The following is a 16,304-nucleotide window of genomic DNA, read 5'->3' as shown; positions in this document are numbered from 1 at the left end:
GGACGCAGAGCACAGTGCACTGCCCTCTAGTGGAAGACACGCGCACTGCGAGCCGGAGCTCAGCTGGCCAACAGATTGAATTCAAGAAGAAGAAGAAAAAGAAGGAAAAAAATGTCTGCCTGGAATGGTGTTATTATTCACAATGCATCCAATAAGTCATTAAGTTGCTGAGTCATGGATGTAGATGGAGTGGGACGTTTTACAACACACGGAAGGATATTTTACACACGCACAATGTTCATTCTCACAACACACTTTGTATATTGTTCTGTTTTTATACGGATCACAGTGACATCCCTTCTCACAGTAATGTGTCACTATCAACATTTGATAATCTTCTGACTGTATATCTGTATATGTGCTCATGTTTTGCATGTTTGGTGCGAAACAGAATGTCATTGTTCTCACTGTGTATAAATGAAACATAATCTTAGACGATATGCTGTCAAACAGAGTGGAATAAAAATAATGTTAAGAAGCTGCTTGAGAGGAAATAAAAGGACAAACTGAATGTTAAGGAATCAGAAGATATTATAATGTTATATCTTTATTTTATTTGGATTTAAATTAGATACATATTTTTAAATCAACTGTCGAAACCGTCATAATTTGCCTCATTTGCACCAATACTTCTATTTGAAATTCATTCTGTGTTAAGTTACAATAATCTATATTTTCCCCTCAATCTTGTGTTGATTCAATAAATGATTGTGTGAGACCAGTTTTTTTCTCCATGTGGTGTTCAGTTATCATCGATAAGACAATATATATTATAACATTTATTATAATATACAATATAACTACACATTTTTCTGAAATCATCATTAGTGTGAAGAATTCAGAGGCTCCACAGGAAAAAAAGAGAAACATATTCACAATGGTCATGTAGTACAAACCAAAGCGCAGCAGATGGCACTGTCCTATATATTTTGTTTTTCATTACTTTCATAATGATGTACACACACAACCATGCAATGGAAATGAGGCAGAAGAGGAGGAGATGAACTTTTCGTGATGTAACTGTGTTTTGTGATGATTATTTCTTCATCAGCGTCAGAGCAGCGACACACACAGTGACTCATCAGGTGTCCCATCAAAACAGTTAGAGAAGACAACTAGTTTAATTTAATAACAATAATGTAATATTCAAGTAGAGGAGCTCGGGACTCAGGAGAGAAGAATATAAAAACAAAAAAACAAAACACCGAGCGATGAAACTAATATTAGTCATTAAATTAACCTGAAATGCGTTTGGAAGAAAAACGAATTCACCAAATATATATTAAGGCGACTGCTGTTGCTATATTGTTGTATTATTAAAGAGATAATTAGCTATTTCTGTAAACACACTAATTTACTTCATTTAAGACTGACAGAAGCAGGCAGCTGAAGCATCATTATCTTAATTTATTATAATGGAAAACATACTTCAAAACATCTAGAAAGGCTAAAACTCACTCATTAATACGTTGATCATGCTGTGATGGGCCACATACACACCAGCAGACACTTGGTGATGTAATATTCCACTCACGTCTACTTTAATATGGCCTTTTTATTATTTTAGATGTATGTTCAGCTCGAGGAAATGTTCCCATATTTAAACCATCAGCACAGTTTCATTTTGGTATTGTGGTTTATTAGCAATTATTTAATGTACTGCTGTTGACACTTAAATTCAGTTTTGTAGCTTGTACATAATTATTTCTTCTTCTGCAGATTTTTATTTAACTCAAATTTAGCTTAAGTTGCTTTGCTTTTTTCCCTCCATTTTTGTGGTCATTAAAACCAATTTTTTTTATATCAATAGACCGGCGTCTCGTGTCCAACGTCTCGCTTCCTAACAAAAACCCAAGATGTGGTTTCATGGGACCAAAGCAGATATAATGTGTTGATTAGTGACATAAATATATGCTTTTAATTGTATACTCTCTCATATCTGTTTGCAGTTTCTCCTGCTTCTGGTCTTTTAAGTTAACGTCTCTCAGCATTAACTTTATATTCAACATACAGAGAAGAAAGTGAAGAAGTAAATTCCACATACACATCATTGCTTTCAACGATCAAACGTCATTTTTTAAATGTATCATACCTCTACAAGGACAGCAGGCTTCATGGTAAAGAGACAGCGCTCTTGTAATGTTCTCATTATCTCTCCTGGAAGATATAAAATGTCATTCACAAAGACCGCCTTACAAGAGCATGTAACATGGGACAGATGTGGGGGCCCCGGGGCCGGGGCACCAGGCCTTTTCCACATTCCTCTCACTGACCATGGCTGTAAACTCACACAGGTTCAGAACAGCAGCAGAAGCTTTTATTTATTTATTTATTTAACTCTCACGGCAAAAAAAGTTTTCCAGGAACTCAACGGGGCCCGGCCGACTCCAGCTGGACGTCGACAGGAATGTGTCCTCTCCTCACATTCCTCGCTGCTTAACGGCCCCATTTAAGAAATAATTGGTCTGCCCCTGTGGGTGGCTGTTTGTGGGATGAGTCAGTGGTCACGGAGAAAGACAAGAGGGGAGGAAACATGAGAGACACCCCCGTCATGCCTCCTTCCCTGCATCCTATATACCTTCAGCTCCCTCACTCAGACTCAAGCAGACGGGAAAGTGTTGCACTAAACACAAGCTGCTCACTTCCCTTTCCACCACATCTGTTTCTCATGCTGGCGGCAGGATCCAACCTGGAAAATATAGGAGGGGGGAAGGCAATCGCTCCTTACCACAAATCCAGAATCAGCACATTCAGCTTTAAGCCTCCTTGTCAGAAACACATCCAGACTTTATTTTTTTAAATTTTTCACCAGGCCCTTTTTGACACTTTTGACCTTGTTTTGACGTTGCCGTGTCAGTTTACGAGACGGTGAAGCGGGAGTGACTGGCGGAGGTGGAGAAAGTGAAGCAGTCAAGAGAAGTTTGACAACTGAGAAGAAGGACGGACTGAAGTTGGCAGCGTCCGCTGGACATGTGAGGGGGAAAAGAGCCGACTGAGTGGAAAAAGAAAGCATCGATGAAGGAGCGTCTGCCGCTCAGGAGATAATCAGACGACGCGATGTGGACGACGGCCGTCATCCTGCTGCTTCTGCCTCAACTGCTCCCCTCCACTGTATGTATGGCGTGGTGATGTGTCAGGGTAATAATGTATATGTATTTCGGGCTTTATTTGCTGTGTCATATATATAGAGGAAAGGGGGAAGAGAGAGGGGACATGCAGCAATAAGGACACGTGTCAAATTTAAACCCGTTCCAATTATAATTGTATTTAAGCATTTTTCTTTGCAGACGAATATGAATTGCTTTAAAAAACGCAATCAAGGAGATCAGAGAGTTTAGAGTTAGACATCATGGACGGATCAAGAATTGGGAATCTTTCTTTTCTTTGTTTTTAACATAGCATCATCATTAATATAATATAATGTGTTTTTGTTTTTCTGTCTTTTTTTGGGACTGTAAATCAATTTACACGATCACATTGTCGCGACTCGCCCTCCTTTTCTGGACAAATTGTCCACATCCATGATGTAAATCACTAGATTTTACGGTGAAGACTTGATTATTAGGGCACGTCTAGGTTAAAGTTGTTTTTTAGGCTGGTAGTTAAGGTTATAGTGAAGTTAAGATATTAATATAAGTTAATGTGATGTGCCCAAAAGTCATGAACACTATGTTGTGTGTGTCTGTTTGAGTCTGTGTGTGGAAATAAATCTAGCGAACCAAGTTTTTTTTAAAAACAAGCATTGAAATATATTAAGCTGCCAGGTATTATTAGTATTCAATTTGTACATAAATATGACACTGAGGATTTATTCCCAGATTAAAATGACTGGACACGATGGAGATGGAAGAGTACATTTGCTTTCTGATTTTCTGCCCCTTTTTTAGTGTGTGCAGGATTTTAAAATAGGATATTGCAGTTCCACTGTGTGTGTGTGTGTGTTTGTGTGTGTTTGTATCCAACCCACTTGGTTGATCCCCAGATGAGTTGTTGATGCGTCCACCGAGAGGTTAGACGCAGAAGCTGGTGAGGACATCTCGTCCCGCTCTAAAAACAGAACCTGTGGATTAAACCCTCACTGTAGTTCTCTCTTCACTGCCAGGACACAGGACAGAGCGCTTCTTTCAGCCAATCAGAAATAGTCAACGAGGACCTTTCCGACGCTCCGGTCAAAGGTCAGAAACACTCCCGAGGGGTCAGAGGTCAGGATACATGCTCCATCCCATGTGACATCACCGTCAAGCTGCTACGAGATGAGAAACATTCAATCTGTGGTAAGGAAAATGCACAATAAATCTCTTTCCTGGTTATATTGTTACATCTTCCGTAATCATCTGTTGTTACCTTCGCATTGAAAATGCGGAAGGTTTTGTTTTGATCGCCGTGTATTTATTTATGTATTTATTTATTTATTTGTATGCGTGTTATTCGCATAACAAAAAAAGTTTTAAACCGAATCGCATGAAATTTGGTGGGATGGTTAGTTATTATCCGGGGACCATTTGATTAGATTTTTGGATCAATCGGGTCAAAGGTTAAGGTCAAGGTCATGGAAAGGTCAACATCTTCTTGAATCGCATGAAATTTGGTGGGATGATTGGTTATTATCCGGGGACCATTTGATTAGATTTTGGGATCAATCGGGTCAAAGGTTAAGGTCAAGGTCATGGAAAGGTCAACATCTTCTTTTTACCATAGCACGGTCAATTTTTATCCAATTGGCATGCAACTAATGCCAACATTTTCATAATTCAATGCCCAATCTTGTCATATGCGAAGGTATGCGCTCTACCGAGTGCCCATTCTAGTTTACAACATGTGTCTGTGTGTGTGTGTGTGTGTGTGTGTGTGTGTGTGTAGGCCAGTTCCAGCAGTCTCTGGTAGCGTTTGGACGCAGCACCCGGAAGCTGATCCGGGATGTGATGGAGGAGCAGGAGAGAGCGCTGGACATCCTCAGCAGTCAGGTAAAGTGAAAAGTCTTCCCCTTTTCTCTCCTAGCAACAGGGTTTGCAAGCGTGCGATTGGTCGGCCGAATGAACTCGATGTGTCACGTTTCCAGGTCACAGAGCTGATGACCAAAGTGCAGACGCTCAGCTCGGAGGTGCAGAGAAGCAACGCCGAGATGTACTCCATCAAACCCGTGCAATCCCATGGTGACTCACATACGATGACACGACATGCATACATGCACATTTCACCAATTTCACACATCAATATTATAGGTTGATAGTCAGGAGGAGGGAGGAGGGAGGAGCTAAGTAGGAGGACCATTCTCAACTCAGTAAATCTAAGAACAATACATTGATAACTAGAATGGGCACTCGGTAGAGCGCATACCTTCACATATCACAAGATTGGGCATTGAATTATGAACATTTTGGCATTAGTTGCATGCCAATTGGATAAAAATGGACCGCGCTATGGTAAAAAGAAGATTTGGGCCTTTTCATGACCTTGACCTTGACCTTCGACCCGATCTATCCCAAAATCTAATCAAATGGTCCCCGGATAATAACCAATCATCCCACCAAATTTCATGCGATTCGGTTTAATACTTTTTTAGTTATGCGAGTAACACGCATACAAATAAATAAATAAATAAATACACGGCGATCAAAACATTACCTTCCGCATTTTCAATGCGAAGGTAAATATGTTTTTTTAACTAAAAAGCATGTAAAATGTGTGATGTAAATACATCCTTCTTTTTATTTTTATTTTTTTATTATAAGACAAAAGACAATACATAGCCATAACACCTAGAGGACGACAAAACAGTGGAAACAACTTCATAAAGTCAGAGTGAGTGTGCACATGTGTGTGTGAGAGAGATTTAAAAAATGTATTTAAAGAAACTAAATACATAGACGAGGGCAGATGTATAATGTATGAGCATAAATTCAATTCAATTCAATTCAGTTTATTTGTATAGCCCAATTTCACAAATTACAAATTTGTCTCGGAGTGCTTTACAATCTGTACACATAGACATCCCTGCCCCAAAACCTCACATCGGACCAGGAAAAACTCCCAAATAACCCTTCAGGGGAAAAAAGGGAAGAAACCTGGAGGAGAGCAACAGAGGAGGATCCCTCTCCTAGGATGGACAGATGCAATAGATGTAATGTGTACAGAAGGACAGATTTAGAGTTAAAATACATTCAATGAATATGACAGAGTGTATGAATAGTTCATAGTAGGCATATTCCACGATGGAGACCTCCACGATCCATCAGGCAGATGGCGGTGGGGAGGAGGAGGGCGGAGTCTCAACAGGACAGTGGCGTAGTCATGAGCAGGAATTCCACGACCCAGACGATCCATCAGGCAGATAGGATCTATGCCGTCTCATAGGGTCCGATGACCCCATGAGACGAAAGTCAAAAGGACTTCCGGGAGAAAGCAGAGTTAGTAACGTGTGATTGAGAGATGAAAATTCATCCTTAAGGAGAGAAAAAGAGGAGATAGGTACTCAGTGCATCCTAAAACGTCCCCGGCAGCTATAAGCCTATAGCACCATATGAAGCGGCTGGACCGGTGCAAACCTGATTCAGCCCTAACTATAAGCTCTGTCAAAGAGGAAGGTCTTAAGTCTACTCTTAAACGAGGTGACTGTGTCTGCCTCCCGGACTGAAATTGGAAGCTGGTTCCATAAAAGAGGAGCTTGATAACTAAAGGCTCTGGCTCCCATTCTACTTTTTAAGACTCTAGGAACTACAAGTAGTCCCGCATTTAGTGAGCGTAGCTCTCTAGTGGGGCAATATGGTACGACAAGCTCCTTAAGATATGATGGAGCATCACCAATCAAGGCTTTGTAGGTTAAGAGAAGAATTTTAAAAGTGATTCTTGATTTTACTGGGAGCCAGTGCAGAGCAGCTAGTGCAGGAGTGATGTGATCTCTTTTCTTAGTTTTAGTGAGAACACGAGCTGCAGCATTCTGGATCAACTGGAGGGACCTAAGAGATTTATTAGAGCAGCCTGCTAATAAGGAGTTGCAGTAATCCAGTCTCAAGTAACGCGTGAATCAATTTTTCTGCATCTTTTTGAGACAAGATGTGCCTGATTTTTGAAATATTACGTAGATGAAAGAATGCAGTCCTTGAGATTTGCTTTACGTGGGAGTTAAAGGACAAGTCCCGATCAAAGATAACGCCAAGATTCTTTACAGTGGTGTTGGATGCCAGGGCAATGCCGTCTACAGAATCCACATCACCAGATAATTGATCTCTGAGGTGCTCAGGGCCGATTAAAATTACTTTGGTTTTGTCTGAGTTTAACATCAAGAAGTTGCAGGTCATCCATGTTTTTATGTCTTTAAGACATGCTTGAATTTTACAGAGTTGGTTGCTCTCCTCTGGTTTTATCGATAAATATAGTTGAGTGTCATCTGCATAACAATGAAAGTTTATGGAGTGTTTCCTGATAATATTGCCCAAAGGAAGCATGTATAAGGTAAATAAAATTGGTCCAAGCACAGAACCTTGTGGAACTCCGTGATTAACGTTGGTGGTTATCGAGGCGTCATCGTTTACAAATACAAACTGAGATCGATCTGATAAATAGGATTTAAACCAAATTAGTGCCGTGCCTGAAATGCCAATCGACTGCTCCAGTCTCTGTAACAGGATGTCATGGTCAATGGTGTCGAATGCAGCACTAAGGTCTAACAAGACCAGGACAGAGAGGAGTCCTTTATCTGCTGCCATTAAGAGGTCATTTGTAATTTTCACCAGTGCCGTCTCGGTGCTGTGGTGTTTTCTAAATCCTGATTGAAATTTCTCAAATAAACTATTATGATGTAGAAAGTCGCACAACTGATTTGCGACCACTTTCTCAAGGATCTTGGAGAGGAAGGGGAGGTTAGAGATCGGTCTGTAGTTAGCCAACACCTCTGGATCCAGAGTGGGCTTCTTCAGGAGAGGTTTAATAACAGCCACCTTGAAGGAGTGTGGTACGTGGCCTGTTAGCAGAGACACATTGATAATATCTAATAGAGAGCCGCCAATTAAAGGCAAAACGTCTTTAAGCAGCCTCGTCGGGATGGGGTCCAAGAGACAGGTAGACGTGTTCGAAGTAGAAACCGTTGAAAATAATTGGTCACGGTTGATAGGAGAAAATCCCTCCAAATATACACCAGGGCATACAGCGGTTTCCAAGGCCATTCCACTTGAGAACAGATTGGCACTGGTTATGGGCAAGAGATTATTAATCTTGTCCCTAATAGTTAAAATCTTTTCATTAAAGAAGTTCATAAAGTCATTACCACTAAGGTTTATAGGAATGCTCGGCTCCACAGAGCTGTGACTCTCTGTCAGCCTGGCTACAGTGCTGAAGAGAAACCTGGGGTTGTTTTTATTTTTCTATTATTGATGAGTAATAGGCTGCTCTGGCATTACGGAGGGCCTTCTTATATGTTTTAAGACTATCTCGCCAAACTAAGCGGGATTCTTCGAGATTAGTTGAACGCCATATGCGTTCAAGCTTCGTGACGCTTGCTTCAGTTTGCGGGTCTGAGGGTTATACCAGGAGCAAACCTCCTCTTCCTCACTGTCTTCTTCTTCAGAGGGGCTATCGAGTCCAGTGTCATTCTCAGAGAGCCTATGGCACTGTCAACAAGATGATCAATCTGGGACAGACTAAAGTTAGACCAGGAGTCCTCTGTTATATTGAGACGTGGTATCGAATCAAATACAGAAGGAATCGCTTCTTTAAATTTAGCTACAGCACTATCAGTTAGACATCTAGTGTAGAAACTTTTGACTAACGGAGTACACTCCGTAGTATAAATTCAAAAGTTATGAGGTTGTGGTCTGACAGAAGAGGATTCTGTGGGAAGACGTTCAAATGCTCAATGTCAACGCCATAAGTAAGAACAAGATCAAGCGTGTGGCCAAAGCTGTGAGTGGGTTTCTGTACTCTCTGACAGAAGCCAATCGAGTCCAACAAGGAGATGAATGCAGCACTAAGGCAATCATTATCAACATCCACATGGATATTAAAATCTCCAACAATAATAACTTTATCGGTTTTAAGAACCAAACTTGATATAAATTCTGAGAATTCAGATATAAACTCTGAATATGGACCTGGTGGCCGGTACAGAATCACAAATCGAATTGGCTGTAGTGTTTTCCAGGTTGGATGTGAAAGACTAAGAACAAGGCTTTCAAATGAGGTGTAGTGTAATTTTGGTTGAGGATTAATTAATAGGCTCGATTCAAAGATGGCTGCTACTCCACCTCCTCGACCGGTGCCTCGAGGAATGTGAGTATTAATACATCCTTCTTTATTCGATTGCGACGAGACTATTTCCACCAATTTTACACATCAATATTATAGTTTGCTAGTCATGAGGAGGGACCCTGGAGGAGCTTTATAAGTATGACAACTCACGAAAAAATAATGTACAATATGTGATGGAAATACATCCTTCTTTCTGAATGCATCTGAACGTTGATTTTCTTAAAAACAATAAAAGAGAGGCTGTGTTTGCTTGGATCAGGACGAGACTGCAGCGACATCAAGGACAGTCTCCTGTCGGTCGTCCCCAAGATCCCGAGCGGCATCTACATCGTCCACCCGGAGGACACGGACTCTTCTTTCGAGGTGAGATGCACAGCAGCAACTCCACTCGTTCGCAGTCTGTCCCTCGATCGGCAGTCACAACACCACCTGTGCTGCAGGTGTTCTGTGAGATGGACTACATGGGAGGCGGATGGACGGTGATGCAGCGGAGGACCGATGGAGTCACTGACTTCAAGCGAGCCTGGGCCGATTATGTCGACGGCTTTGGAAACCTCGCAGGTTGAGTGACAAATACTTTAGACACTCACAGAAAACCCGTTTCCTGTAAATGAGCTTTAAGACCAACAAGAGGACGTTGATGCCAGGACCTGGAGTTTTTGTGTGTGCAGTTTTATTTTGAAGTCCCCGTCTCTCGTGTCCCCTGCACTTCCTGTCCCTGTGATTGTCTGCCCTGTACCTGATTGTTTCCACCTGTGTCCAATCACCTGCGCCGAGAGAGAGAGAGAGAGAAAGAGAGAAATTGAGTGAGAGAGCCAGATAGAGAAAGAGAAATAAAGAAGGAGAGAGAGAGAGAGACAGTGAGAGAGAAATGAAGAAGGAGAGAGAGAAAGAGAGAGAAAAAGAGAAATTGAGTGAGAGAGAGAAAGACGGAGAGAGAGCCAGCTAGAGAAAGAGAAATAAAGAAGGAGAGAGAGAGAGAGAAAGAAAGGAGAGAGAGAGAAAGAGAGAGCGAGATAGAAAGAAGAAGAAGAGAGAGAGAGAGAGACCAAATGCCGACAACGATTCACAGAAACTTTAATCTTCTTAACTCAAACAAAATGACGGGTCAACAACGCACGATCTAAACGGTACCATCCAACTCTGAGTTTGTACTGTTTTTTAAAAATGTATCAGTTTTTTCATTATATACTTTGTACAAAATGAAGTTGTTGAATCCAAATGCAAATTTCTCTTTCAATCTCCTGTAGTTATACTGAGTGAGGCAAAGAAGCTCAGTGGGTGAAAAGAAGTCTTGTAACTTCCTGAAATCAGATTAAAATAATTTTTTTTGCATAGTGCGAATGGAGTTATAAATGTCAATGTTACCTCGGGAACAGGGTTTAAAAACACAGGAAAGGTGCAGATGATTGGAAACAGGTGGAAACACATAGACAGGGACAGGAAGTGCAGGGGACACGAGAGACGGGGACTTTAAAATAAAACAGGACACAAGACACGACAAGTCCAGATCCTCGAGGCGTTAGCCGGTGTCTGCGAGGCGCGCCGGCTCACAGTAAACACGCCGGGACACTGTGAGTACGTGACATCAATACACACGTCACATGACGTATAAAAGCATTACATCCCGTTGCGATGGTCGAATAGTTTCCCTCTGAGGAGAACGTTCAACAATATCTTGGCTCTTTGTCTTTCAGCCACAAAAGCCATAATGAGGTTTTAGGCCTCTCGATATCCTCGCCACACTAGGGAAACCATCTTTATGGAGCTTTGTCACGTTGAAACGAGACTTCCCCAAACTGTGAGCTGTTATATCAACATGTCCATGAGCAGGGGTCCCCAAACTTTTTCCTGTCAGGGCCACATAACTTTTCCCTTCTTTGATGGGGGCCGGGGTCAGTTTGTAACAGAAAAAGTGTGATGATCGCAGGGATGCCTAAATGAAAACATTTATTGTTTTCCAGAAAGCCACACATAACCAAATATTAATAATACTTTCCGGGATCTTATCTAACTTTTTGCCATTATTCTGTTCTATTTGACAGGGGCTAGTCTAGGATTTGTGTGGACAGACTAAAAAGAAAATAATAAAAAATAGTAAAAGAATAAATAGATCAGAATGCGTCTCTGGTATTGTTTAGGGGGCCGGGTCTTAGTTTGGGGACCACTGTCCATGAGCATGCTGCATCGATCTGTTATTTCATTATTCTTATCGAGTGTGTGTAAACTGTTTGACTTTTCATGGATTTGCTGCGTGTTAATTCCAACTCTAACATCTCTTAATTTCAAATATGTTAAATGTTTGTTCAGTGCAACAAAATATGCAACATAATACGCACTGTAAAAAAACAAACCGTGGGAAAACTTTAAATATCAATTTCCGTGGTAAAAGTATTTTTTTAAACGGTTACTTGTCGATATTGTTAAATCTTTTTTAAATCTTCATGATGCATTTTATGCTTTCTCACTTACGTATTTTGGAGATTAATTTCACACTTGTCAATGATATTAGTAATGGCACAATCTCTTTTCTATGTGTGTGTGTGTGTGTGTGTGTGTACAGGAGAGCACTGGTTGGGTCTGAAGAAGGTATCTCATATATTAAACCAGAAGGACACTCGGTTCCAGCTCCACGTCGCTCTGGTGTCCGACGATGACGTCACCTCTTATGCGGCGTACGATGATTTCGAGCTGGGCAACGAAACTCTGTTCTTCCCGATACACCTGGGCCGATACGCAGGCAGCGCAGGTACGACCGCCACGAGGCCGAGAACGAGTGATCGACAAATGTTGAGCAACGCAAACTCACAGTGATGATTAAAAGCCCTCATATACACACTGCATGTGTTCACAGTCAACATGCTGCACGTCTGCACAACCTGCACAGAAACATAAAGGCTCTTAAATGTTCTGGAAAAGGCTTCGTGGTTCTATGAAGAACCATCATACTGAAGAACCATTTCGGAAATGGTGCCTTAAAGAACCATGTTTGAAGGTTATTTGGAAAACTATTTAAGGAAATGGTTCTTTAAAGAACTCTTATTTGAAAGGTTCTTCGTGGAACCAGAAATGGTGACTTAAAGAACCATGTTTTGATTTCTTTGAGACAACTTTATAGGTTCTTTGAAGAACTCTTTAAGGAAATGGTTCTTTAAAGAACCCTGGATTGAAATTTGTTTTGTGGAACCAGAAATGGTGCCTTGAAGAACCATGTTTTGAAGGTTCTTTGAGACACCTGTATAGGTTCTTTGAAGAACTATTTAAGTAAATGGTTCTTTAGAGAACCCTCGTTCGAAAAAGTTCTCCATGGAACCAGAAATGGTGCCTTAAAGACCAATTTGTTGAAGGTTCTTTGAGGAACTGCTTAAGGAAATGGTTCTTTAAAGAACCCTGGTTTGAAAGGTTCTTTGTGGAACCAGTAATGGAGCCTTAAAGAACCATGTTTTTAAGGTTCTTTAAGGCACCTTTATAGGTTCTTTGATACACTATTTAAGGAAATGGTTCTTTAAAGAACCCTGATTTGAAAGGTTCTTTGAGGAACTAGAAATAGTGCCTTAAAGAACAATTTTTTAAAGCTTCTTTGAGACACCTTTACAGGCTATTTGAAGAACTATATAAGGAAATGGTTCTTTAAAGAACTCTGGTTCTAAAGTTTTTACGTGTAACCAGAAATGGTTCTTCTATGGCATCACTCTGAAGAACCATTTTCGGTTCCAGATGGCACCTTCATTGTTATGTGTGTCTGCGTGTGTGTGTGTGTGTGTGTGTGTGTGTGTGTGTGTGTGTGTGTGTGTGTGTGTGTTTTCAGGTGATGCCTTTCGCGGCTACAACCAGGACCAGAACCAGGACACGGCTCCCTTCAGCGCCTCGGACGTGGACAACGACGGCTGCAACCCGTCCTGCTCCATCGGCGGCGACACGGTGGAGAGCTGCAGCGCGCGGCACAACCTCACCGGCTGGTGGTTCAACCGCTGCGGCCTCGCCAACCTCAACGGCGCCCCGGAAGACGCGGAGCAGAACCCGGACCGGAGGATGAACATCCTGTGGGACACCTGGAGGCGGAGGGGAGTGACGCACACCATCACATCCGTCACCATGAAGATCAGGAGGATCGCAACCAATAACTGACACAAGAGGGGAGAGGAGAGGAGGAGAGCGGGAGAGAGAGGGAGAGAGGGAGAGAGAGGGAGAGAGAGGGAGAGAGGAGAAGAGGGAGAGCGAGGGAGGGAGAGAGAGGAAGAGAAGAGGGAGGGAGAGAGAGGAGAGAGGAGAGAGGAGGAGAGGGAGGGAGAGAGAGGGAGAGAGAGGGAGAGAGAGGGAGAGCGAGGGAGGGAGAGAGAGGAAGAGAAGAGGGAGGGAGAGAGAGGAGAGAGGGAGAGAGAGGGAGAGAGAGGGAGAGAGGAGAAGAGGGAGAGAGAGAGGAGGAGGAGAGGGAGGGAGAGAGAGGAGAAGAAGAGGGAGAGAGAGGAGGAGAAGATGAAGAGGGAGGGAGAGAGAGGAGGAGAAGAGGGAGAGCGAGGGAGAGAGAGGAGGAGAAGAGGGAGAGCGAGGGAGGGAGAGAGGAGGAGAAGAGGAAGAGGGAGGGAGAGAGAGAGAGGAGGAGAAGAGGAAGAGGGAGCACATGTTGTAGAAGTTGCACGCCATCGTTGTAGAACTGGAAGTTCTAATCATAATAAAGGATGAAAGGATATCTTGTTTTTATTGTACAAATCACCTGAAATGATCCATTTAAGGTGATTTCGCTTCGACTCGTGAGGACAAATATGTCGGATATTATAATGCATCTATAACAACAACAACAACAAACATTAAAACGTATAGTCTGTCATCTTAAAAAGCAAAACCAAAAAATAAATAACATTTTATTTGAAGGCAACCTTTTAACTTTTCTTACTGTTTGTGAAATGAACTAATGGCTTTATTAATGGTTGATGAATAATTAACAAATGTTTTATTAATTAGGTATTAATAAAAGAAACTTGTGGGTTGCCAAGTTGCTTTTTGAGTCGCAGGTCATCAATTAAATTAAATTCAAAGACCCCAAAACACAAATAGAAAATGTGCTTCAGGTTTCCAGATTGTAAAGCTCTCTGAGGCAAATTTGTTAAATGTATATTTTTGTATTTGTGATTTTTTATTTGTTAATTTAATTTAATGTATTAATCAACTAAATGATGTATTAACACTTAATCAAGCCATTTATAAAAAAGCTTAAAAGACCTTTCTCATCTCATCCTTTTGTCCCAGCGGAAAGTTTTAGGAGCAGCTGGTGAATAAACACAGTTTATATTCCGAGAAACAATTACACTAAATATGCTCTGGCAATATTTAGTGTTACTGAGATCTGATTACGACAGGTGGTGGAGCCACGAGCCGACTTCTGCCTCGGACGATGTTTTATGCCAGATAATGATCAAAGAGTTCCTAAAGTGTCGGAACACACACCGTATTATTGTTTTACAAATTATACAGAGAAGCATTAAAAGTTGAATTAAACTGTGAATGAATCTCAAGTTGAGTAAATCCTGTATTGTGAAGTTAAAATATGACTGGCAGCAGCAGGTGAACTCCTGAACTACCGACCCACTCCACTAGGGGGTGCTGCGAACCTCCCTCAACACGGTGTGTTATTTGAGACTTACATATACACAAAGATGTGTGTGTGTGTGTGTGTGTGTGTGTTATTTTGTCTGCAGTAACTTTAAATCCCTGCAGCAATTTGTGAACTCTATCTGCCGCTGGGTGGAAGAGGAAGTAAAGGAAGGAAGTAAAGAAAGGAAGTAAAAGGAAGGAAGTCCTTCGCTCTCCTCTGACATGAAAGTCTGGAAGTTTAAGACTTCGTCCCCGTCTTCAGAATCTGGAGACACAGACAGCTTGGCATGCTTTAAAAAAAATATTTTCTTTGATACCGTCTGTATCGGGTGCAATCATCTCGGGGGTGCGTGAGTCGGGGGATGGGCCTCCATGAAGAGGAGTGAGTCATCATGCTGTCATCATGGTCGGAGGGGTGATGGGGCAGCGACCTCTTCGTCATCTTGTTCCTATGACAGAGTGAAGAAACAATTCACTGACGAGTATTGATTAAGATTTGACGCGAGTCATTTTGATTCTTATTATACTCCTCAAGAAATAATTTATTTATTTAAAAAAATGTTAATTATCTATTACAATATGATCTCAAATGTGTGGTATTTGTTTTTGAGCGACTCGAGAGCAGAACTGATTGTAACTTAGTCCTTTTCCAAAGGCTTCCACATTGCGGGCTTCTTTTCTAAGGTACACGCATTATGCAAAACAACAACAACAACATGCTTTAACTTCTGGTACCAACCTGTTGAGGATTCATATTTAAATCTTTAAATGTGGAATACACATTCCCCGGGACAGATTGACATCATCAGATTGCACGAGATTCGCAGGCAGGTCGTTCAACGACCTCTGAGACGAGGATGTTGGCCATCTCTTCCATGTTCATAGTATTCTAGTAGAGAAACACGAATTCATAAGCAGCGCCGGCAGAAGAATGTCTTGCATCAAGGTGAAAATACAACAATGTTAATGTCGTAATCCTGATGTAAAACATCACTGCGACAATCATTATTTCGTTTATTTTGTCACATTTCAAGTGTGATGCTCTCTGTTAGTTTTCTTGTGTTAAACAAGTAGGAATGCATGTTTTAGCGGATATAGCGACGCTTCAATCATTTGTCATGTGACCTGCTCACCTGTCTCTCTTCAGATGAGATGAATTTGCTTGTTTTGTCTCTTTAAATCTTCTTTTCTTATTGAGATCTTAAGCTTGAGTCAGTGAGTTTTTCTCCTGTGCACGGATGCTTTAATATCTGCCAATACACTGTGGAAAATATATATATATATATATATATATATATATATATATATATATATACAGTGGGTATGGAAAGTATTCAGACCCCTTTAAAATGTTTCATTGCAGGCATTTGCTAAAATCAAAAAAGTTCATTTTATTTCTCATTAATGTTCACTTAGCACCCCATCTTGACAGAAAAAACCAGAAATGCAGACATTTTTGCAAATTTATT

At 41.3% G+C, this 16,304-nt stretch overlaps 1 protein-coding gene across 1 annotated transcript; it reads left to right on the top strand.

Moving 5' to 3' along the window:
- The first annotated feature begins 2,643 nt into the window (after positions 1-2,643).
- angptl5 (angiopoietin-like 5) lies at positions 2,644-13,418 on the top strand. Its single transcript, XM_056411810.1, has 8 exons — positions 2,644-3,111; positions 4,103-4,274; positions 4,861-4,964; positions 5,060-5,153; positions 9,503-9,606; positions 9,684-9,804; positions 11,807-11,992; positions 13,052-13,418. The coding sequence occupies exons 1-8, from the start codon at positions 3,058-3,060 to the stop codon at positions 13,369-13,371; spliced, it is 1,155 nt and encodes a 384-aa protein (XP_056267785.1). The 5' UTR covers positions 2,644-3,057; the 3' UTR covers positions 13,372-13,418.
- Positions 13,419-16,304: the final 2,886 nt, after the last annotated feature.

The sequence above is a fragment of the Pseudoliparis swirei genome, chromosome 3 (assembly GCF_029220125.1).
Source record: "Pseudoliparis swirei isolate HS2019 ecotype Mariana Trench chromosome 3, NWPU_hadal_v1, whole genome shotgun sequence".
NCBI lineage: Eukaryota > Metazoa > Chordata > Actinopteri > Perciformes > Liparidae > Pseudoliparis > Pseudoliparis swirei.
This window is presented reverse-complemented; position numbering and strand designations above follow the sequence as displayed.